Source organism: Electrophorus electricus, chromosome 7, assembly GCF_041902795.1.
Source record: "Electrophorus electricus isolate QZ-2024a chromosome 7, ASM4190279v1, whole genome shotgun sequence".
Lineage (NCBI taxonomy): Eukaryota > Metazoa > Chordata > Actinopteri > Gymnotiformes > Gymnotidae > Electrophorus > Electrophorus electricus.
In genome coordinates this window covers 5,767,501-5,792,325 of record NC_137503.1, presented here as the reverse complement: position 1 = coordinate 5,792,325, position 24,825 = coordinate 5,767,501, and the positions used below count along the sequence as shown (strand labels likewise).

Sequence of the window (24,825 nt, the reverse complement as noted above, 5' to 3'; positions counted from 1 at the left end):
TATATTTTGCAACTATTGATATTTAATACAGTTTATAAATGTGCATCTAATGGCTTCAGGTTACACGATTACATGACATTTTAATTTATTATAGGGAAATTATTCTGGTTTGAATTATTGGTTATTAGTTTGTTTATGCAATAAATTGCAGATAATGTTATTACTGGATTATACTGGATAAAGTTAATATGGTGAGTTATTCTATTTGTGAGTTTTCCCCACCAATCTCCCATATCTTGAAGGGTGGTATAAAGGGTTGCACACATTGGGTTATATTTATTCTACTATCTGCAGTATTTATTGTTCCAGCCCGGGTTCTAGTGTCTTTCTTGCACAGGATGCTTCTGTGCAAAAGCTTCATTTAAGTCGTCTTCTTTTCCTCTCCACCGCCGTTGTCCCCTTCCCTTTTGTACCTCTTAGTAACTGTTAGGCCAATGGGATTTTGACTTCCATTTTTTCCGGCACGTTCATTGGCTCCCGAGAAACACGCGGCTGAAAAAAAAGGGAAAAAAGAATGAAATTCAAAGACGTAAACTCCTACTCTGGCAACAGATTCGGAGCAGCGTCCTGTTCTGATTGGCTGCCCAATCTGGAGTCTGCGCGTTGAGCGACGTATGAGCACGGCCTGTCGTTCGGGCCGAGGCGATACCACCGAGTGCAGTGGAAAGGGGTGTTTAAAATATGATGTCACTTGTGGCTTTAATTACCGCTGTCATATAACTTTTAACAGATACTAAACGCAACGAATATCATGTACATTTCGATGTCAATAAGTGTATCAAGTCTGCTTTACTGACTAAAACTACAGTGAAAGGCAGTACCCGCATCCTCCCCGAGTGGCTCTGGTTAAGTTGCGCCCCCGCCCCCCCCCCCGGTTCCATGTCTAGAGAATGGTTGCTCCCTCCTGAAGTGAAAGGTTGTCCGCCGAGAGCACTCGAAATGAAGACTACCGTTTCGTCTTGATGGGACAGAGTAGATAGTAGAGCTGGTATCTACTTTCTGTTCTGTCGGTCGAGAAATTTGCTAATTTGTTTAAAGTTAGCTAGAGCCGTGAAGCCCGGTGCTTCAAGAAATGTAAGAACACCCAGATATTCTGAAGCGGGCTTTCAGATCGGAGACTTGAAATTGAGCCCGTCGTTCAAGTCTAGGTAGCTGGCTAGCGGGATCAGACAAGAGTGTAGTTTTGGTGTTTTTTTGTTTGTTTTTTTCCACTGTTGTGTTTTAAGATTTTATTTTTTAATAAATTGGAGAGAGGTAGGTGTCATTTTATCACTGGACTCAGACAGACAATGTACAACACAGTTTGGAATACGGAGAAAGAAGATGACGACTGGAGGGATGTGATGATGCCATATTCCACAGAATTGATATTTTACATTGAGATGGACCAGCCACCAGGTATTACTGACCCCGAGCCATGGACGAGCGACTTGCCGAATGTTTTAATTGTAGCGTTAGCTGGTGTTTAATCAGAAAAGCCTAGTTTATTCTGTAGCCCGGGCAGCCCTGAACCTAAAGTCTGGCTTGCAGCACCAAATACAGCAGACCAACCGAACAGCTCTTTAGCTCTGTTTTTTTGTTTGTTAGTTTGATGCTTGTTTTTGTTGTGTGGGTGTTACCTCTTCCCCTTTAACTTTTTTTTCAGTTCTGATAGAAAAGTACGTCCTGTTTGCAGTTTTGTGTACGGCAGCTCAAGGCAGGTTATAGCCGGCTTTTCAGGAGAGCTCTTTGGAAATCCATTTGCAAGACTGCACAGCACGTAGGTTAGCTAGCTCACTTTAAGATGCGCTTCGTTTTAACGTTGCGATTCCTTATATTTGTTTTTACGTGGTTTTACGCCATCAGAGTGTCTCCGCTGTCGGCTTAAACGGTTCATTTGTTCGACGGTCGAAAGTGATTTTGGCTAAAAATGTTCTAAAAATCGACTTATGGCGACAATGAAACCAATGTCCCTGTCAGTAGCCGAGTGACATCATCCTCAGTTCTCTGCCTGGATTTTTTATAAAACTGGCAGTTATAACCGTGTAACTCTTGTGCGATGTGGTGAACTGGCTTATAAACTATCTTCTATATATTGAATATCAGATATAGTCTAGTCTTTGTCTTTGCATTGTGAGATTTAAAAAAGCAACTTACAATAGCTTTAGTTGAGACGGAAGTACAGCCACCTTTATTTGAATGAAATCCTGGAAAGACAGCAGATTGGTCATTTGTACCCATCCAAACGCTTTGATCTCAAAATTGAATGAAAAATTAATTTTTAGACTTAATATTTTAGGATTGAATTTTATTAAGTTTTGTCATGATTTGAGTTCCTCTGTAGTAAAATGGTGAATAGTTCCATAGGGTTGGGGGAAGGTATCCAGCTACATTTGAATAGGCTGCGTTACAGCATATTGGATCAAGCTTTCTGGTGCATCTGTTAGTGCTTCAAGAGATGTATTCATTCTTTATTGTGAGCATGTAATTTAGGTATACTAAATAATTAATAAAAAGCATGTGGTTTTAGACACACATTGGTATCATCAGAGTTTAGTGTCATCTTGAGTGGTATTGGTAACCTTGGCGAACTGATGCTGGTGAAGAGATGCCATTGAAGGGAACTGACTAGAATGTCTTTCTTCGGAATTTAAGCAAATAGCCAGTCCTCTAAAGACTGTTTCCCATACTTGAGCCCATTCCACTTTAAATAACCTAATGTCATCGAAACTTTCTGTAATCTCGCTTAGAAAAGTTCCTCAACTCTCTGTCGTGGTGTTTGTGTGCAAGCCTATGTGTGTGGCTCCTTCTATTTCATATGCAGTGCTAGCCCTCTGTAATTTATTACGCATGACTTTGACACCATTTTATAGCCATTCACAATGATGTCATAGACTTGAGACTGGACCCATTTCAGGAGCCACAGGCATGGCTGACAATGGCTCATTAATCCAGGCCGTTAATTCTTGATGGCATGATTCCCGCAATAAAGGCTCAGATGACACTTTGCAGACAGAAAATGTGAAAAGAGCCAGCAGTTGACTTGAATTTCATCAAGTATGGGCTGGAATTTTATGTCAACATTGTCTGAGCTTGGTGGTCTTTGCCATGATTTTCTAAAACCAAGCAAAAACCTCATACAGTATTGATATGAAATACAGCATACGCTCAAGTTATGTAATAACAGTGCATTGTCTTCAGTCGCTTTTTTAGGATTTTAAAAACAGTTTTCAGATTGCGACAGCCGCTGGGATATTTTAGGCTAAATGCCTGTGCAATGAGTCCCAGTATAGCTGTGCTTTAACGTGAAACATGCGATTCAACAGACACAAACTGTACAAAAAAAAAAGTTAATTACAATATATTGGCTCCCTTTGAAAGGAGCAGTTGAATTACACTTTTTCCATGCCACTCATTTTTGTAGGACGTGGAGGTTTTCCAGTAGCGCTCTGGCAGATTGGCTTGGGTTGGAGAACTGGGTGAAGCGGCAGGCAGAATTAAGGGCTGAATAGTCCTTCGATTGCGCCGCTGCGGGGATGAATGAGCACGGCTCCGTGTGATCAGTCTACACGTTCATCTCATCTCCTGCTCTGTGCACCCGAGAGCTGGTTTACTTTCTGTCTTAATGTGCCTCTCACCCCCTCCATTGCACAAAGCCCAGTGAATATAATTCGGGCGTAAAAGGCACTTTGTGTCCTCCTCTGGCCAGCCCTCCTGACACTGTCTTGGGGGGGGGTGCGCAGACACGGACAGGCTGAGACACTGAGGCGAAGATCCCTCTGGGCTGAGGGGAGCAGAGGTGGGAGCAGTGCGGGAAGAGACCTCTGGTGCAGATGTTCATTAGAATATTTATTACAGTGCAACCAAAATGTTAAAGGCTCAGGGGCCACCCAGAGCTATCATTGGGGTCTGTGTGTGCGCTTGTCAGTCAAAGATGGGCACTTTGTTCCATTGCACTGCACAATAAGCACAGGTGGGAAAGAACCACCACCCCCAAGGGAAACTGTCCTTTGGTTTGAAGCCGGTGGGCACTTTCCACATTGAATCTGTCAGTGAGAGTGGGTGGTGGCTCTTTTTGGTCAGAGAGGACAGGAGTGGACTACAGTGTGGAGGTCCCACTGAATGGAAAACCACTAGCTCTTCCACTGCCACTCAGACGGAGCCTTGTGGGTTTGTGTTGGTCTGGGGTTTTTTGTTTTTTGTTTGGTTTGTGTCTGTGTGTGTGTGTGTTTGAGGGGGCAGGGGGTTACTACTTTCCTTTGTTAGTTGCCACTGAGCTCAGGAAGGTTCGACATTGTGAGAGAACATATTGGGTAGCCCTTGACTATTTTTTATTTTTTATTTTTTATTTTTTTTTCCCCCTTCATATCTCTCTCTCTCTCTCTCTCTCTCTCTCTCTCTCTCTCTCTCTCTCTCTCTCTCTGCCTCCTAGCTTTATTGCTGTGCTACTGGGCTCATGTTGAACACATGGTTGGCAAACTGGTTGAACACATGAATTCATTGAGCTCACATTCTAGCTGCTTTTTAATTGAATTCTTCTACATGGCAATGTAACGGACAGTCAGACAAGACTAAAGTGTCTTAGTATGCATTTTTTGTTAGTCTGAGGGATGGTCACACGCTAGGATTTTTTTTTTCTGGAGTTTCCACTTTGGCTACTTAAAACAAGTTGCTTAGGGTGTGTTTATAAGGGGTGTGTGTGTGTGTGTGTGTGTGTGTGTGTGTGTGTGTGTGTGTGCGTGTGTGTGTGTGTGTGTGCGTGTGTGTGTGTGTGTGTGCGTGTGTGTGTGCGTGTGTGCGTGTGTGTGTGTGTGTTTGTGTCCATGTCCGTGTTTATTCTCTCTGGGAGGAGCAAGTCCCTCCTCCTTAACCATTCCCTTGAGCGCTTTCTCTCTGTCTCATATGGTGTTGTCCTCCTCCCCACTTGCTCTCTCATTGGCTGCTACCAACGTCTCCATTCAGAGGGTTTGTTAAGGCAGCAGCGTCTGAATTTAGGAGCAGGGATTTTCCCTCTGGCTCCAGTCGGAGAGGCAGAACAGAGGCTGAAGGTGGAAGGAGAGAGAGCGAGAGGGAGAGCGCGTGCATGCAAGAGAGAGAGAGAGAGAGACAGAGAGACGGGGGAGGGAGTTGGGGGGGTGGGGGGTGAGAGAGAGAGAGGACTGTCAGACAGCTGAGCGCACTCTGTATCCATGCAGCTGAAGGAGGAAACGGTGGAGGAAGGTAAGCTTGCTGGCGTGTCTGTCCTTTCCTGCTTGTTCTCCCAGCTGTCGTCTCCCTCATTCCTCTAGGTGCGCTGCTCACGTCTCTGTATTGGACTGAATAGAGGTGTAATGATGCCGGGTAGCAGTTAACATGCGTTTGTCCTTTTGTGCATATGGGGGGGAGGGAGCCCTGATGCAGAGAGGTACATACTTTACGTGGCTACACACTCATAATTGGCATCGTCAAGGTCCCGGTGCGTCACTCTGAGCAAGCGGCTTTTGTTTCCTACTGTCCGTGTAATTTTATTGCTTTTGTTATTAATTTTGGCGGATTGCTAGTGAAGGACCAGTGGATTACTAGTGACGAATGACTTCTCGCGCAGTGGGAGGTTAAAGTCGTAGGCTGGTAACTGCAGCATGTTCTGGAATGGTCTGCACTCTGCCTGTCTTTACGGGGTGGTGCGTGTTTTGTAGTCTCCCTGGCCAGCTGTTTAGTGCAGGCAGGTGGCGTGTAACGCACTCCGCCTGGCCGGGGGGGGGACGTGGCAGCCCACGCGCGCTGCCCCCCCTCCGCACCACTGCCAACCTCCTCTGCTGCACGCCCTTTCTCATGTTAATGCTTCTCCTGCGTCGTCTACAGGCGCCCCGCACAAAGCCTCCCGCACAAACACCGCCCCCATCTTAGCACTCCTATGTTCTACCTGTGGCACCGTAAACTTTGGCGTTCCGGCGCATCGTTTTTTCCACGGTAATTAACAACCCTGCAGGAGTGTTGATTTGGACAAAGGTGTTGAGCTGCCAGTTTGCCTGTACTGAGGGAGCGAGCGAGCGGGGCACCCAGTCTGTAAGAGTTGTCCTGCGAAGCCGGCCGAGCAGAGTTCACCCTGAGCCGTGCGCGCTGCTTTGTTCAGAGCTGCCGGAATGCGTCCGTACGGCAGTGCTGCCTTCACTCCCTGTCTGTTCGCCGCCCCCTTGTTGTCCTCCTCCCTCCGGACTCGGCTCAGTCTGACCTAGTTAGTGACTTCGAATTTTGCTGTTGAAAAGTAAGAATACACTTGTTTTTAGCATTTTACACGCCTGCCATAGTCAGAGAAATAGTCGTGTTTAAATCGGTGTTGATTTCAGTGCACCGTTTAATGGATAGTAAACATAGTGGCAGTCTAAGAAAGCTTTGTTGTGTGTGCAGTCTATTGTGTGGCTTGGGCTGTTGTCATTGGGACTAGCAGAGAAATGAACCAAATAAGGTAATGTTCACCAAACGCAAAATCGCCTACTTTCTATTTTTTTCCCCTTCCTCTTACTTTTATAGACGGAAATAATACAAAGTTGAATGTATATGCATGTGTGTGTTTGGGGGGGGGCAGAGGTCGTCACACTTGCAGAAAGAGCTGACCGTGGAAAACTGGTAGGCAGGAATGTGAGGTTTCAGCTCTACTGGTGCACCTGCCTTTTGGCTGTGTGTTTGTGGGGGGGGGTGCAGACCACAGAGGCATTTCCCTTTCTCGTGGCAGCCTCCTGCCCTGCTACTGTAGCTCTGAATGGGGCTTTGTGACGAAATGAAATACATCAGCCACACTGTGTGTGAGACTGACCATATGTGTATACATTACATGCACAGGTAATATACGAACAGTGGAACTGTGTGTGTCTGTGCACGCATTCATGTGTGTTTATGTGCACACACATGGATGGCCATATGTGTATATTTTATATGCACATGTAATATGTGAACAGTGGAACTATTTGTGCGGGTGGGGTGCGGGTGTGGATGCATTCCTGCCCATTTTTCATACCTGCTATATGAAGCGTGTCTCTGTCCTGTCCTTCAGTGCTCTTTATTTGTGTCGCGCGCAGTCACAGTGAGGAATGGCACAGTTTTTGGAGTCATGTGGACCTCTTAAGTGGATAATTGATCTGATCATTATTATGCAAGAGACGGGCGTAAATGTTAATTGACGCATAAAAGGCAGCCTTCAGAATCTGCATTCCTGTAAACGATCTCTGAACAGGTGACTTCTGTTATCTCCAAAGGATCTGACAGCGGGAAAAGGCACAGGCAGGCCACGCTTCCTTTTTTGAGCACTGACTGTCTTGCTCACACTCTGTTTCTCACTGGCCCTCTCAAAGGACTAAATGTGCATTTTCCTCCCTGGTTTCCTGCCCCCATCCCCTCAGCGAAGCTGAAAGGTAGGGGTTTGTGTGAGCATGTGCACCTGCAGGACCTGCGGTTGGATACGGGATGTGTCAGTTATGAGAGCTGGCCTGTGACTGGTGCTCGAGGCTCACCCCACCGGGTTGAGGTATAAGCTCTTGGCTGCGGGGAGTCAAGCCCGCCCCAAGACTTGGTCTAGGCTAACTCGCCCCACGCTCGCAGACTCAGTCCAAAAACCTCCAGCACTGCTTTTAATTAATCATGCCCTCAAAGAAAGCCATTCATACCCCCGTCGCCCTCCTGCTGACACGCACCGTGCTTGAAGAATGAGTTGCGACGTCGTTTACATAGCAACACAGAAAAGGAACAGCCTGCTAGTTTTTGGGGGGTTTTTTTTGTTTTTTGTTTTTTTACATTGAACTTGAATGTATATTTTGGGAGATTTGTTTTTTCTCAGCATTATGAAACATGGATTTGCTGTTTTTCTTACATGTTAATGTGAGCTAATTTTGTCTTTGTATGTTTGTTAAATTAGGCTGACACCATGAAATGGGACATTACAGACTAGGCAGGCAGGGATGACTCATCCTCTGGCCTCACTTGAGTATTGCGTGTCCCTGTCTGGTTTTATTTTAGTGACCCTCAGTGCTTAGTATACTCTGCTCTGGCCCAAGCTAGTCCTGACATTTCAGAGTGCTGTCCCTGGGCCAGAAGAGCCCGGAAGCTTCTAGAATGATCAAGAATGTGGAGATATCTTTAACCACCCTCACCTTTTCTCCCATAACCGCCCTGTGTTAACACATAACAACCACCTCTGCCAGTATGTAGACACCCTCACAAAAGCTTTCCACAGCTTGAGTGTGTGTGTGTGTGTGTGTCTGTCAGTGAGAGAGACAGAGAAAGGGAATGGGGTTATGTCACCACAAACTCAAACTTGCATCTTTCCATACAAGTCTACGGCATTAAACATTTTCACAGAGTCCCGGTGGAAATGGCAGGAGTCTTTGGTTTCACTTAAAAGCCTGCTGAAGCAGCTCTCCGTGAAGAACACCTTTCCATTGAGGGCATGGGCATGCAGCGCCATGTGTCAGGCACTCTGTCCCAGCCTTTAGACTGGGTCAGGGGAAGTTTAGTTTGGCTTGGCGCAAAGGCCAGGCCAAACACTGCAGCCTCTGTGAACTGGGCTGGAGTTGAGGCTTTCTCTTTTCTTTCCCCCTTCAGAGCCAGTAACTTCCCTCACAGCTGCACCTGGCCAGGCATTTGCTGGTTTGCCAAAGCCACTACACACACACACACACACACACACACACACACACACACACACACTCTCTTCAGCCTAGTCTCGCACACATAAAACATCCACACCCACACCCTCTTAACCACAAGCACCATAAGCCAACAGCTTTTTATCTTAAAAGCAACCTCAGTCAGAGAGCTACACCCCGGCAGAATGTACACCACCTCTGGCTCTGGATAATTACGCTGGAATTGCTCTCCATCAGCAGTACATAGCTGCTTTGCATGTCGTTAGCCCCTGTCCTGTGACTGCCTCATTTGCCTGCATGCTGAATTGATTGCCCTGGGCCCTGAGAGTTTAGTAGTGTGATGGCAGCGGAGGAGACGAGGGTACGGCGAACTGAGCGCAGCCGAGACGCCGCTCGCGCACCGACTCTTCCACATCGACATCTGTGGTTTGGTCAGACCGTGACGCACGGCAGTGACGAGCAGCGGCTGGCCGTCCGCTGCCTTCCACTCAGGACTGGGAAAGGGACAATGTCAACATGGCCTTTCCACACACTGTTGCATCAGCTGCTAGAATGTGTTTGGGCCAAAACAGAGGAGGTGCTGTGCTAGTCACGTACTCATTTAAGAATGGTTGTGCACCTTCGTTTACTATACATCAAACACGAGTGACGGGCAACATCAGTGTGGTGTGGGTGTTTTATGACTAGTGCATTAGCATTAGTCTGTTACTTAAGTGGTGATTTTGTGTGTAGGGGGGGATAACTAGAGACAATTCCTGGTGTCTGGGCCAGGAAGCAGGCACATTAGATCACCTGGATAATCTGGCTAGCTGTGTGGTGTGTTTTTTTTTTTTTTTGTTTTTTGTTTTTTGTGTTTTTTTTGTTTTGTTTTTTGAGGCACTTGAAGTTTCATTCTCCGTGTCACCTCAAATTTACATTAGGATCACACCACCAGCATGTGCCTGTGGGCAAGTCTTTGTGCACATGTCCTGTCTTCTTAATTAACCACAGATGCTTGGCTGAGACATCCAGTAAGCTCTGCTCCTTTAAGGAAGAGGAGCTCACAGCGTGGCCTGGTTGCGCTCTAGGACTTGGACACGGACAGGGGTTTTAGGTTAGCCCGAGGGCTGTTCATGTCTGTCAGTATTAGACACTCTCGATACTAAGCTTGTCTCAATTTCTCTCCTGCAGCCCTTCCTCCCAAGCCGGCCAAACCCATGACTCCTGTAAACAGCAACGGTGTGAAAGAGGCTGCGAGCAGCTCATTGCAGGAAGCAGAGTGGTACTGGGGCGACATATCGAGGTAAGAGGCTTCTCTCGCAGCGGCTGTGTTCCCAGTACCGCTTGGACCACAGTTTCTGAGCCCTTTACCCAACTGAGCAAACCATGCATTCTGCAGATTAGATTACTCACCCTGCCAGCGGGGTGGACTGAATCAGGTGATGGGTGTGTGTCCAGTCATGAGATCCCTTGTGGATGAGATAAAAGGTGCTGCAGGTTTCCACGGCATAAGCCTCCCTCTGGGTGAAGGAGGAGCAACCAGCCCTCCCTCTTTGTCAGCCGCCCTGCTGAGGCTGGTCTCCCCAGAGGGGCTGGTCTCTCCAGCTTCCTCACATGCCACTGCCCCACTGCAGGCCCGCTCTCTGCAAATGGGAGACGCCTTATCAGTGATCCATGGCTACTGCAAGGGATGGTTTTATTTTTCTTTTCATGAGCTAGTAAATCTTATTTCATCCCGCAACCCCACTGGTTGCTTGGCGGTGGTTGTAGATTAAACCTGAAAGTTTGCGGGGGAGTGGTACTGAAGTGGGGGTCGGTTTTAGTCAGAAAAGTACTTTCAGCTGAGCTCCAATCTCCAAAATGTCAACCAGGCCAGTCCATTTCCAGGCAAACCCATAAACCTCTCAGGATTGAGAAGATTAGAGTGCGCCTTAGTGACCATCTTTCAGCCTGTTTAATGTCAGCATTGTGGAAATGCAGCTAAGGTGCTGTAAGAAGGTGGTGGGCAGACATCTGAGAGCACTCCAGATCACCCGCCATAGCCCCAGTCCTGAGGGCCGCAGCTCCCTTTTAGTTTAGCCTGAAATCCAACCCTTTCTAACGGGCTGAATAGTTTTAGTGGAAAACCAGAAGGAACCTGTCAGCTGTGGCATTAAATAGTGCTGTGATTTTTGCTCACGGTAGATATGCAGATCTTACTGCTGCTATGTGACACTCAGTTGTGGGCATATCTGGCAGCCTGTACGTTTTGCTCTAGACGGCCAGTGTCTGTCTGAATTTACTTAGCCAAAATCCTATTACGCAGCAAGTGAATGTTGATTTGTTCAGGATTTTCAGAGACATTAACATAAGATGGATCTAAGCTGTGAAATGGAAATCCCTAACGCTGAATCCCCAGTTTCAAAGAGAAGTTATCATCCACTTCATCGTAGACAGCCTGCCTGTCTGCCCAGGGTTGTGCTTCATGCTCTGATTGCTCAAATTATTTGATGGTTTCCCTGTTCACAATGCATTACCCTGTAAAGTAGGGCAACCCCCAACATATCCGTGCCTCGTGCACTGCAGCAAAAAACCTACAGGAGTGTGTGAGAGCCAGAGCTTCCCCTCCAGACTGTGGAAATGGGTTCCGGGAGGACTGAGCCCAAAGTTCCCTCCCCACTGCCGAGGCGGGAGCCACGTTGTGCAGTGGCATCTTTACCTCAGCTGCCCAGAGCAGGCTAAATATACCCACTCCTGAGAGGGCTGGTAGTGAGGTCAGATGAGTCCTGTCGTGACTGGGCCGGTGAAGGCAAGCCTGCCTGTCGGGGCCAGACTGGGTGGGGTGGGGGGTCTCAGACAGAGTGGAGAAGACATCTGGGAGACGACGCAAGTCCTCGAGGCTGCCCCCGCACGCTTGCCCAGGCCTGTTTTCAATGCGCCACGCTGTCTGCGCAAGCACAGCAACGTCAGTTAGTGAGTGGGCGTCCGAGACCGGGTTAAGGAAGGTAAACAAAGTCAGAGATGTCTCCCCTCGCTCCCAGACAGCAGCACACCAGCCAGTCACAGGCCAATGCCTACGCCCACCACCACACCAAACGCGGACGTCCGAGCGAGGAGACTGCAGCAGAGATCATAGAGCCAGGCCATAGGGCAGCAGACGACTGCCTTTTTCCTGTAATTGTTCATTTGTCGGTGCACTTTCTGACGTTCCATTCTATGCCCTAACCCAACTGTGTGGCTCCTCTCCTCCTCCTCCTCCTGTGCCCCTGCTTTTTAACCGTGCAGGGAAGAAGTGAACGACAAATTGCGAGACATGCCAGACGGAACTTTCCTGGTACGCGACGCCTCTACGAAGATGCAGGGAGACTACACACTAACTCTGAGGTGAACTGTCCATTCACACGTCGCCTTATATTTAACCTTTCCATTACGACACGCTCGAAAGGACACGCATGTAGAGTGGTAGTGTGCGCTTAAACCACACGGCTGTCTTTCCATTCATCACCTAATGCCGGTCGATATGCTTCTTTAGGAAAGGCGGCAACAATAAGCTAATAAAGATCTACCACCGCGATGGAAAGTATGGTTTCTCAGAGCCACTCACCTTCAGCTCAGTGGTGGAGCTCATCAGTCACTACAGACACGAGTCTCTGGCTCAGTACAACACGAAACTGGACGTCAAGCTCATGTACCCCGTCTCCCGCTACCAGCAGGTACATCCACCTGACCCCTGACTCTCCCACAGAGCCACCACCTCGCCCCCCAAGCGCATTCTACAGCCCATAGAAATGCCCCTCGTTCCTTTCCCATGGCCCCTTTCTCTCTCCCTCTCTGGGTCCCCCCGCCTGCACGGCCCTTGTTCTGAGGGTGCCTGCGCTCAGCCAACACTGCGGCTTGTTGCGGGTGAAAGTGCCAAGGCAGCAGGATGTTGGTGGCGTGAAATATTGCCGTGCTTATTTGCCACTGCAGCGCCCTCCGTAAATAATTGCACACATCCACAATGTCGAAAGGCCATCCAGGCATTTATACGTTCCCCCCCCCCCCCCCTCGCCCCATGCCCTCATCTCCTTTCCAAGCCACTCAGATGCTCATTATTTAGGGGCTTCCACGAAAACGCATCCTCCAGTGGTGCTCTCGGTCTCCGAGATTTTTAATAATTATTCCTCGAAGAATAAAATGGCAATCCCCATCCGTAAGCAAAACCTACTATATGTTGCTGCAAGCTGTGTTGGTGTTGGTGTAGGTGTTGTTGTTGTTTTTTGAAGTCCAAACCTTGCCTCATCACTTTCTATGAGTAATGCCTCCTCCTTGCCTTTCTCAGGATCAGCTGGTAAAGGAGGACAATATTGACGCCGTGGGGAAGAAACTCCAGGAGTATCACAATCAGTATCAGGAGAAGAGCAAAGAGTATGACAGATTGTACGAGGAATACACAAAGACCTCACAGGTAAGCCCGGCCTCTATAGCGGTGTTAGCCGGGTCTGAGTGTCATATCCAGACCATCAGTGCACAGTCAAGGCATTCAGCTGAGCACAAGCCACATTCCACACTGAAAAGCCCTTTGGACCAATTAAGGGACGTGTCAATGGGGTGGGACGTATTTTGTGGAGGTGTGCATATTGAGTGCATTGATTTCTTTGCCTTCGATTGCAGGAGATCCAGATGAAACGCACTGCAATAGAGGCCTTCAATGAGACCATCAAGATCTTCGAAGAGCAGTGTCACACGCAGGAGCGCTACAGCAAGGAGTACATCGAGCGCTCCCGCAGAGACGGCAATGACAAAGAGATCGAAAGGTATGCTCTCTCAGCTCCAGCGCTCTGTTGGCACCGGGCCCCCCGGCGCGATCGTACTGGGCGCGCTCGCGTCCAAACGCCCGGCCAAAGCCGTGCGTCCTGACCAAAGCCCTGCCTCTGTCCTTCCAGGATCATGATGAACTACGAGAAGCTCAAGTGCCGTCTGGGCGAGATCCACGAGAGCAAGATCCGCCTAGAGCAGGACCTAAAGACGCAAGCGCTGGACAACAGGGAGACGGACAAGAAGATGAACAGCTTAAAGCCCGACCTCATTCAGCTGAGGAAAATCAGAGACCAGTACCTTGTGTAAGTAGCCCCTGCTTTTAGAGAGCGCGGCACAGAAAGTATGTTCTCCAGTCGATCCCCTTTCACTCAGTTCCACCTTCTGTCCCGACAGCTGGCTCAATCACAAAGGCGTACGTCAGAAACGAATAAACGACTGGCTGGGTATCAAAAACGAGAATGACGATGAGTAAGTTCAAGAGCCGGTTTTCCCCTCTTCCTCTTCTTACGCTGCTCCTCTCCTTAACTGACTCGGGTCATTACTGTAGAGGGTTCCGCATTCTGCCGGCTAAACGGAAGCGGTCTGCACGCCGGTGGCGTGAATGGTGTTTTGTCTGGAGTGTAACGTGGCCTCTGCTCTGGTGGGCTTCCCCTGGTTGCAGTGCTTACTTTGTGAGCGAGGAGGACGAGAACCTGCCGCACTACGATGAGAAGAGCTGGTTTGTGGGGGACCTGAAACGCACACAGGCGGAGGACCTGCTCCTGGGCAAGCCAGACGGAGCTTTCCTCATCCGGGAGAGCAGCAAGAAGGGCTGCTACGCCTGCTCCGTAGTGTAAGTGGCCTTTGGGTGTATACAGCACCATGTCCCTCACCCATCCCAGCCTCCAGCAGAGCTGTAGCAGGTGCTGTTTGGCTGCCATTTTGGGCCAGTTATCTTCCTCTTGATGAATACATGAGTAACAATTCCTTCTGCTGTCTGGGGATTTTTTTTTTTTTTTTTTTTTTTTTTTTATAAGAGTGGACAAAGCCAGTCAGTTAAATTGATGTATTGTAGCTCAATATATTGATCTGATTAAGTAGGTTCCAGAGACTTAACTCTGTCGTCTGTGGAGGGTCGCAGCATTTTGTTTTATAGCTCAGCCACTGCCCTTGTGTCGCTGCGTCTTTTGTGATGGCCTCTAAGCACTGAAATCAGTCCTGCCCTCTCTCTCTCTCTCTCTCTCTCTCTCTCTCTCTCTCTCCACCCCTCCAGCGTCGACAGCGAGGTGAAGCACTGTGTGATCTACAGCACGCCACGCGGCTATGGCTTCGCTGAGCCCTACAACCTGTACAGCACTCTGAAAGACCTCGTCCTGCACTACCACCAGACCTCGCTGGTCCAGCACAATGACTCCCTCAACGTGCGGCTAGCTTACCCTGTGTATGCACAGATGCCCTCGGGGCCGCGGAGATGAGGCCTCTCCTGCCCAAAACGCACCTACCTACACAGCAACGGAAAACACACCGTCACGAAAAACAAAACAAACAAACAAAAAAAAAACCCAACAACAAACACTTGCTGCAACACACATGTCAGCCACCTTGGAGTTCTATATTTTTACTAGAACAATTTGGAGGGCATTCTTTCTAAAGACTGCTTGATTTGCACAAGGAAGTTTTAAATGTTTGTGAATGTGAAAAAAATACAGACGGAAGCAGAAGAGGCGAGTTTCAGGTGACCCGCACTGCTACCTAAACTCCAGCTGGGACTTTTTACACGCTCCATTTCAACCTGTTTTGTCCCCCCCGCCCCTACATCTTGTCATTCGTGCTCTTTTGATCCTTTGTTTTGTTTCATCCTTATTTACTAAATGCAAGGCAGGAAAAATATGTATTTTCTCTCTCTCTGTCTGTTAGTGTGTGTGTGTGTGTGTGTGTGTGCACGCAGATGTACGTATGTGTTTGAGTGTGTGTATGTATGTTGAAAAAGCAAAAACTATGTAGCAAATGGACGCCTGACACTTTCCAGAGTGTTTCTCACAGTGACTGCTGCTGATCAAGGGATCGTGGGATGGTACAGGACTGGGGTGGGGTGGGGGGGGGGAGCTTGGCAAGTTGAGAGGGCACAAGTGAAAATGTGTTGTAGTCTTAAGAAAAGCTTGCTTTTATATCAACCTTAGAGGAGAGCTGTTCATTTGTTTTGTTCTGGGTTTTTTTTTTTCTTGCTGGATCTGTTCATTATTGTTATTACTGTTATTTTATGCTTTCCAAGCGGTAAAGGTGTTGCTACAGTCCAGTGCAGAGACCAAAGTTGGCGTAGGGAGGAAGTCTCATCTTGATGATTTTTTTTTTTTTTTTTTCTTCATTTTCTTGATCATTTTTAACAAGAGTGGGAGGAAAGCTAATGCTTATGCTAATTGTTTGCTAACCACACATAAAATAGAGTTCTGGCCAGGGACCTGTGCTTAAGGCTCCAGTCTTTTCTTACCAAAATCGCATGCACAGATACAGCCGATAGAAGCACTTATTTAATATGGAAATACTGCAGCTGCACGTTTTACACACGTTTCATAAACCAGATTGAAATACAAAAAGTGAACAAAACTCTAAAGAGTAAATCCTAAAATACTATTTGATGTGTGGTTTTAAAATTATACAGAGTCTATATGCTAATGTATGTTTTAAAATACTTCAATTTGTTTGTTAACCGGACATTCAAAAATAAGCTTTGGATTACTCAGTGTACGACAAGCAGAAGCAGTGATGAGTCATGCTTTAGATGATAAACTTGAAGAAAGTGCAATCTAATGTGTTTAGTAGCACCAATGAACGATAATCACATGCACCAAGACCCATTTGAGTTTTTTGTTTTGTTTTGTTTTTTGTTTTGTTTTGTTTTTTCCCTCTGAGAAAATGCTTCTCTTTCTATCTGGTGCTTCTCCTTATATCGAGTGAACCCATTTTTTGTCAAAAGAGAAAACAGACATTTGACCATTTGCCAACCTGTTGGTTTTCATCTCTCATAATAAAACTTTTTTTCAAAAATTGAACAGACAGTTTCACAGCGATATGCACAATATTGTCACCACGTGAGTTTCAGCTCTCCTTGGTAATACTGGACCTGTGGTACTCAGACCATGTACTTTTTGAGTATCTCTCTCCCCTGATCCTTTGCTCTTTGCTTATGAGTTTCTGAATTGGTAGGGTTTTTTGTCTCTCCTGCATAATACAGGCTCCTGTTTTAAGGCCCCTGCATAATACAGGCTCCTGTTTAAAGACACTTTAACAGACTGATTTACTGCCTTTGAACAAGCACAGGACAGCTGGTGGGCCCCAACTTGGCTTTCTGGTGAAACATTTCTTCAGTTTTCACACTGCATGGGCAGGTGAAGGGCCCTAACTTGCCTATTACTCCTCTATAAATACTATGCATTCAGATATCATATTATACTCTGTCCTGTATAGTGTAGTCCATGCCGCAGAGGTTGTGAAATTGAATTCACAAGTTTATGTATGAACAGGTCAAATGCACAGAGAGTATTCCTCTTCCCTCCATTATTTCAGGAGTTATTGCTCATTGTGAAAATCAGAAAGAAGTTGAGTTAGTCAGTCAGAGAGCTGTGATTTTATTTTGGCTTCGAGTTCTGCCTGAGTTCACTTAGGTTCACATGCAACCAGTGCAGTTTGGTTGGGTTGCACATGATCAAAAAGACAAAAATGACAGGAAAGCTATTTTGGGTAAATATCTTTCACATGTCCCATGAAGCCCTTGAAAAGTAATTTATTTGTCTTCCTTTCCACACCCTCAGTGTATGGCTTCAAGATAAGACTTGGCTTCGAGAGTTCAGGCCCCGTCAGAACCCGGAGCCCTTGACAGTCACCGCATGCCCCTAGGGCTTGGGATTTGAAGTTGGCCAGACGTTGAAGGACAGTTTCTCTGTCTGTCCTCTTCAGTTGAGCCCTTCTTCTGACTAGCGCCATGGCAACTGCCGTGGGAACGACAGTGCTCCTCTTGAGTCCCTTTTGGAGCTCTTGGTAGGGCATAATTGGCTGGGGGAAGAGCAGCGGTGGTACTTCCCAATGCCCAGCGGGAGACTGGAGCCTTTGCGGGTAGGCGGGGTCATGCCTGCTCTTCTGTTCTTGGGGCTGGTCGGCAGAAGGCAACGACAGACAACTGTCGCAAATGATCAAACCCTTTCTAAGCAAAAATTTGATTTCCTCATTTGAATTATGTCACTGTAGGAGTCATGAGAACCCTGTTGACTTATACAGGGTGAGCATTTTCTCCCCCCCCCCCCCCCCCCCCAACATTGACGATTGCTAATTCTGATGTCTAGCTCTTCTTTTTTTTTTTTTTTTTTTTTTTTTTTTTTTTTCTCTTCTTTCAAATATCCAGATTGTTTGTTTTTGTTTGACCTGGACCCCTGAGGGATCCTCTCTATTACTTGAACTATAGCATTACTCACTGTTGAATGTCTTTATATTACATATATACATTTATTAAAGAAGAAGAAATCCCATTTATGACAGGAGTTAACTGAGTTTTAAATATGTGTAAACATGTTTATTCAGAGACACAGAATTCACCTGATTTTTACATTAATGGGTTTGCTTTACCTAAAATATGACTGTTTATTGGATCCTGCTGTCCAATATTGCACACATCATATTTGAAGAGACTTTTTTAGATTAACAGATAAGGCAGGCAACAGGCGTGTGTGTGTTCTGTCACACAACTCCATGTTTTTACATGACGAGACAAGAATTGGGCTGGGTTGTGTTTTTTCCTTCTTTATTTGTGATTTTTATCACTGTATTCCCAGGCATTGAGACCAAAGATTTGAGTTTGATTTATTCTCTCCTAGGTAGTGTTACACTTGAGGGAATGCGTAACTTCTCCCTTGTTTTTCCATTTCATTGCTTCCATGCAGACTCAAGTTGATGTCATTGTTGGGTTGCCATTGTAAGGTCTTTATTTATCTGACAAATATAATGACCTGGGTTTTGTCTTAAATCATTAATAAGGTTACTGTGCTCAGTCTCTTTAAGAGTCTTGCGTTTTGTTTGTGCTAATACAGCAGCCTAGATGGGGTGAATTCTCGTCATTTTTTGTTTGCTCGATCAAAGTGGGAGTTTTGACCAAGCCCTAAGTGATATTCAAGACGGTTGAGACTAGAGCTGAGGTTGATCTGTTTTGAGCTGACCGCTCATTCTTTTTGCACTCTCTCATTAGGAAGAGCTTTCTGTGTGCCATTGGTGTGTTTTTATCATTTCACCTGTAACATGACTGGTCACTGACGCACCTGATGCCAGTGCTCATCTCTCATTTCTTTAAAGACCATAAACTTGCATTCAGAGATGTTTGATCTGGTTAGAGGCGTTGTTCTTCTCTCCTTTGGAAATTTGTATAGAGAGAAAAGAATACTAGTACCCCTAGTAATTTGTGGTCTGTCTCAAAAAGAAATATGATCATTCTCTGCAGGGCAGAACAGTGGGATTCGCTGGCATTCTTTGTTCACTCTACAAAGCATGCAGTATTCCATTTTTTCCTAAAGGTTTCAGGGACATTTAAAAAAAAAAAGCATTGCGGTGGGGGTTCGTATGAAAGACGTTTACAAGGGGGGAAAAAATGCTTGTGCATTTTTTTTTTTTTTTTTTTTTTTTTTTTTTTTTTTTTTTTATTGATGTGGGAATGGGATAGGGGGAGCTAACGGATTTAAAAAAAATAGAATTTAAAAAAATAACAGTTTTATGGTGCATTACTTCAGAAGCTCAAAAGGTTTGGCCATCAACCAAAACAACCTTCACCACTCACCACCTATAAGCAACTAAGATTTGGGTCAGTCTAACTCGGACACAGGCGTGATTAGACGACCAAACCTAGGTTACTCCACGACTGTTAACGATGTCGGCTCGTCTTGCCCCTTGTGCAGTTCTGCAAAGTTTTATTTGCAGTCGGGTTCGAATATGTTGCGATTCTCGTTGGGAGTCTTTTTATGTTCTTACCACTGCTGCCACATCATGACGCCCAGCACAGCTTAATGGAGTAAAGCTTCTTATTTAAAAGAAAAAAACGAAAGAATGGAAAAAGGATGAAAAGAAAAGAAAAAGAAACTCACTGTCCCTCCCACGTTGACATGCGTACAAACCCAGCATGCTTCTTTGGTACTCTTGACTGTTGTTTTGTGTAAAAAAGAAAATGCTGAAAAGGAGAAAAAAAAACAAAAAAAAAAACGTTGAAACAAGAACTGTTACTTGTCTGTTTATGGTGTAGTCAGATATAAATTTTGATATAGCTTATTAAAACACTGCTTTTTCAGCTGAAATGAGTTTGAACCCTGTGTTTCAGTGGACAATGCAAAAATGATATTGTTCATAAATACTGAGAATGAGGGGCAGTGTTAGCAATAGCAGACCCAGCAAGGGTTCGGTAGAATTTTAACATTCATAGGATGTTATTGGTCTCTTCCTAACAACCAACAGTGTCAAAACAACAGAGACTTAATACACATTTTAGACAACAGTTGAACATGAATAGTCTTTCATAAATATTTGCCCAACACCAGCAGTGTTCATTGTACTTTTATAGACTCATCTTGAGCAATAAGTCATGGGCCCCGAGACGACCAAGTCCAGCAGTCCAGCTGCACTGGAGACCGCACGCTTGCAGCCACCTCACTGGGCTGAGCTGCTTCTCCAGGACAAATGGCAATTTGCAGGAGGAGCATGGTACATAGCAGTCCCATGCTAGCATCTCCTCGTCATGATATCTGGCAACTATAGGTGTAGATCCTCTTTCTCAGTATTTGAATATCATCCTTGCTACAGGCTTATTGATATTTCTCAGTTATGTTTTCCACCATATTTTCTTGTATCCGTTACAATAGTTTGTATTGGTTGTAGACTCTCCATTTGTTATGAGATGAACTCATGTATATTCTCAATGGAACTCCACAATATTCATTTCTCTTGCAGAATAAAGAAAATATTTTGTCCAAGCCTTTTATAGTGTATCTCTTGTATCTCTTGACTATTCTTATGGAAATAAGTTTTGGCTGTGTGACTTTTCAGATCCGTGTTACTGTTGGTGGTACCTAATACATTCTTGTCAGTGTCTACTTAGAAATCATACAAGATGGATTTATGAATTATATAAAAGTCACATTCCACACTGACAATTATTTGTCCTGCAAATCTAGGTCTGTCACTCGAGAGCTCGTCCTTCAGCGCTTGCCCTGGGATCTTCTCTTCCTCCGAAACGTAGAGCAGCATGTGGGGGTTTTAAGGGAAGAGCTTTACAAATTTCAAATGAACAAAATATCAAATGTACAATTGCTTGGATGGTGAACGTTTTTATGTGGTGCTGCTTGAGTTTCATTAAAAAAGGCAAACATGGGGAAAATGTGATGGCATGTGGGCAATTTGAAATGAGAGTATAATTGTGTAAGAAGATATTTTACGTAGCTGTAGCTATTAGGGTTTTAATTAAGGCATTCATGCATGAATCTTTCTCAAAGTCATATTTCATTGAACAACATTACATAAAATCCCAGTGATGGCATTTTTCACTAGAGCCAAGAAATGCATTTCAATTAGATGTTACAGGACATTTTTCTACAAGAATGGCTTGACATTTTCTACAAGAATGGTTCTCTTCTTCTAATCAGCCATTATCACTTCAGAGTCCGTGTGTTCATTACAACACATTCACCAGGCCCTGCTCTCCTTTCGTTTAAGACCTTGGTTCTCAACCTAGTCCTCCGTGTCCAGTTTTATTCTGTTTTGAGTCACAGCACATCAAGGTCAGGTAATCAGGAGCAGCAGAACATGGATTACCTGCTGGAGGAATGCTAGGATCTGGACCAGAAGAAAACAGTAGGCCGACCAGAAGCTCCTGGGGGCTAAACTGAGAGACCTTTTCTCTAAGCCAGTGGTGTGAAAAAGTAAATGTTTCAGATCCTCAAACTAATTTAAATATTAGAGAAAGATAACCCAAGTAAACACAAAATGCAGTTTTTAAATGAAGGTTTTTAGTAAGGGGGGGGGGGGAAATCCAAACCTACATGTCCCCCCTGTTAAAACATAAATTAACTGTGGTTTATCACATCTTTGGGAAAGCAGAGTTCAATTTCTCTAGCCACACCCAGGCATGATTACTGCCACACCTGTTCTCAATCAAGAAATCACAAATAACTGCCTGACAAAGTGAAGTAGACCAAAAAGATCCACAAAAGCTAGACAGCATGCTGCGATCCAAAGAAATTCAGGAACAAATGAGATACTAAATAATTGAGATCTATCAGTCTGGAAAAGGTTATAAAGCCATTTCTAAAGCTTTGGGACTTCAGCGAACCACAGTGAGAGCCATTATCCACAAATGATGAAAACATGGAACAGTGCTGAACCTTCTCAGGAGTGGCCAGCAGACCAAAATCAGCCCAAGAGCGCAGCAACAACTCATCCAAGAGATCACAAAAGACCCCACAACAACATCCAAAGAACTGCAGGCCTCTGTTAAGGTCAGTGTTCATGACTTCACCCTAAGAAAGAGACTGGGTAAAAATGGCCTGCATGGCAGAGTTCCAAGACGAAAACCACTGCTGATCTGATCCTCAAGATGTTTTCTGGCAAAACTGAGACAAGCCTTCATGTTCTTTTTGAACATGAAGGCTTGTCTCAGTTTTGCCAGAAAACAAAGAACATGAAGGCTTGTCTCAGTTTTGCCAGAAAACATCTTGATGATCCCCAAGACTTTTGGGGAAAATACTCCGTGGACTGACGAGACAAAAGTTGAACTTTTTCGAAGGTGTATGTCCATTACATCTGGCGTAAAAGTAACGTAGCATTTCAGAAAAGGAACATCATACCTTTTAAAATATGGTGGTGGTAGCGTGATGGTCTGGGGCTGTTTTGCTGCTTCAGGACCTGGAAGACTTGCTGTGCTAAATGGAACCATGAATTCTGCTGTCTACCAAAAAAATTCTGAAGGAGAATGTCCAGCCATCTGTTCGTGATCTCAAGCTGAAGTGCACTTGGGTTCTGCAGCAGGACAATGATAGAAAAAACCACCAGCAAGTCCACCTCTGAATGGCTTAAGAAAAAACAAAATGAAGACTGGAGTGGCCTAGTCAAAGTCCTGACCTGAATCTGATTGCGATGCTGTGGCATGACCTTAAAAAGGCAGTTCATATGTGGGCGAATTGCAACAATTCTGCAATGATGAGTGGGCCAAAATTCTTCAGTGCTGTAGAAGACTCCTTGCCAGTTATCGCAAATGCTTGATTGCAGTTGTTGCTAAGGGTGGCCTAACCAGTTATTAGGTTTAGGGGGCAATCACTTTTTCACACAGGGCCATGTAGGTTTGGATTTCTTGGATTTATTTTTTTTCTTCCCTTAATAATAAAGACCTGCATTTTGTGTTTTGTCTAATATTTACATTTGTTTGATGATCTGAAACATTTATTAGACAAACAAGCCAAAAAAAAAAAAGATCGCAGGAAGGTGGCAAACACTTTCACGCCACTGTATTTAGAACAGAAGTAACTGAAATATATGAGAGGGGGAACCCAATTCTTCTGTGTATGTCTTGTTGCATCTCTTTGTTCTGTTTGAACTCTGGCTTGAATATTCTCGTGTAAAATTATCTAAAACCAATATAGGATTTGTGGTATCAGAGCAAATTGGTCTTTCAAAAGCTCCACCACTACTATCTATACAGTTGAATGTGGTTAGACATGTATAAATGTTTAACCAGAAGACAGCAAGCTGAAATTTAGTTTGCATATTTAAAGTTTTAAAAAATTAATAAATAAATAAATAAATACCCCTAGAAAAGATAAAGATGGGCAAAGGAAATGATTTCTACAATGACACAAAAACAGTAACACACGTTGAGTTCTCTTCCACGTAGTCTGGTATCTCTTGTAGCCCTGAGCTGTCCAATCATTAGGAAAGTATATCCTATGATAAAGCACGGCAAGTACAAGAGACAAACGTACAAGGCATGTTTCAGAGACCGGTTACTGTGAATTTATATATTTTTATTTAGATAGATAGAGAGAGAGAGTGTCTGTCTGCAAGGCTCATTAAAGCTGATGCAGGTCCATCACTGGAAATGGAGATGAGGGGTACAGACATTTGCAAATCTATAAAGGTGAAGGTTCAGCCAATCTTTATCAACTGTACTCATCCAGAGGGAGTAGGGAGAGCAGCAGAGGGGGGAGGGTCAGACACAGCCCTGCCTCCTTGTCAAGACCTCAGAAAATACAATAATAGCAAAGTCAATAATGCCTGAGTCACACCGTTCAATATGAAACGCTGGTAGTTTCACTTATTAAAAGATGAGGTTAATCCATAATCTGATTGTCTCCCTGAATAAATCAAGCCTTCCCCCCCTAAATCTTTCACTATTTTGAGCAACCTGGAAGAAAACTTCCCTGTAAACTGTGGTGCATCAGTTATTGCTATCCCTTCTATAAATATCAGACGGTGATTTCCGTTTTATCTGAGATCTCAAATGATAGCAGTACATCTGGGAATGAAGGGAATACAAGATTGGCTCAACGTCTAATGTCTTCGGAAGTCAAAAAATTACTATTGCTAGGAGTCAAATCCCTGTAAGCAAGATGTGTTGAGATGGATACATGTATGTATGAACACAATACATTGCTGCACAAAAACAAACACAACACACAACTTTTCATATTTCCATACGAAGCTGTGGCGGGGCATTGGTAGCTCAGTCGTTAAGGTACTTGACTTGTAATCATAAAGTTGCTGGTTCAAGCCCCACCACTGTTGAGCCCCTGAGCAAGGCCCTTAACCCTCAAGTTGTACTAAGTAATAATTGTCACTTTGGATTTTTAAAAAAAAGGTAAAATGTGAAGATGTTTTAAACAGAAAACATGCATGAAAGGTATAAAACATTACAATTTTGTATTTGGAGTCATGTGTTCCAGTCAGTTTAGGTGTGGGTCTGACTGTTCATATTACATAAAGAATACATTTCTGATGCAATTTGTGCATCATGGTACAATATGGCCTATTTAAAAGAGATTTTCATAGAAAGGTTCTTGCAGATACTCAGACTGACAGAAGTTACAAAAGGGTGTTTTAAGTTACTTAACCCTCCATCAGCGCAGTCAGGAAGTACTGCTACTTTGCCTAGGTGTGACCATGACACAAAGATCAGTGCATGTGGCCAAGTTCCTTATGGTGATAGCTATAGCCCTGTAGACATCCTTTGCTCTTGGTAACATCTGTGTTTAAGGGTATACCATAAGAAAAACACTGAACAAAATTCAATAGGTTACCATGAAGGAAACCCAAATATCATTGCTGCCCTTCTCAAGCTTTGCTAAAGAGCACCTTGACTTTCTACCTCATTACCTGGAGAAATTATCTGTGGGCATATGAGAAAAACTGAACACATGAGACGTGCTGTGGACACAAGCAAAAATTTGTGGACACATGACACAACTTCCTGCATATG

At 44.9% G+C, this 24,825-nt stretch overlaps 1 protein-coding gene across 3 annotated transcripts in view; it reads left to right on the top strand.

Moving 5' to 3' along the window:
• The window catches only part of pik3r3b (phosphoinositide-3-kinase, regulatory subunit 3b (gamma)), a 123,884-nt gene extending 103,551 nt beyond the window's left edge, over window positions 1–20,333 (top strand). The window contains exons 1-10 of one of the 3 annotated variants that reach the window (XM_026996140.3): window positions 938–1,398; window positions 9,768–9,879; window positions 11,841–11,939; window positions 12,088–12,268; window positions 12,877–13,002; window positions 13,209–13,351; window positions 13,481–13,657; window positions 13,749–13,823; window positions 14,017–14,187; window positions 14,608–20,333. In XM_026996140.3, coding sequence (XP_026851941.1) covers window positions 1,290–1,398; window positions 9,768–9,879; window positions 11,841–11,939; window positions 12,088–12,268; window positions 12,877–13,002; window positions 13,209–13,351; window positions 13,481–13,657; window positions 13,749–13,823; window positions 14,017–14,187; window positions 14,608–14,809 — 1,395 coding nt within the window. In that variant the 5' untranslated portion in view covers window positions 938–1,289 and the 3' untranslated portion in view covers window positions 14,810–20,333. Of the gene's footprint in view, window positions 1–937; window positions 1,399–4,942; window positions 5,200–9,767; window positions 9,880–11,840; window positions 11,940–12,087; window positions 12,269–12,876; window positions 13,003–13,208; window positions 13,352–13,480; window positions 13,658–13,748; window positions 13,824–14,016; window positions 14,188–14,607 lie in introns of those variants that run through there. The other 2 variants (XM_026996142.3, XM_081718138.1) reach the window with 2 other exon arrangements.
• The last annotated feature ends 4,492 nt before the right edge of the window (window positions 20,334–24,825 follow it).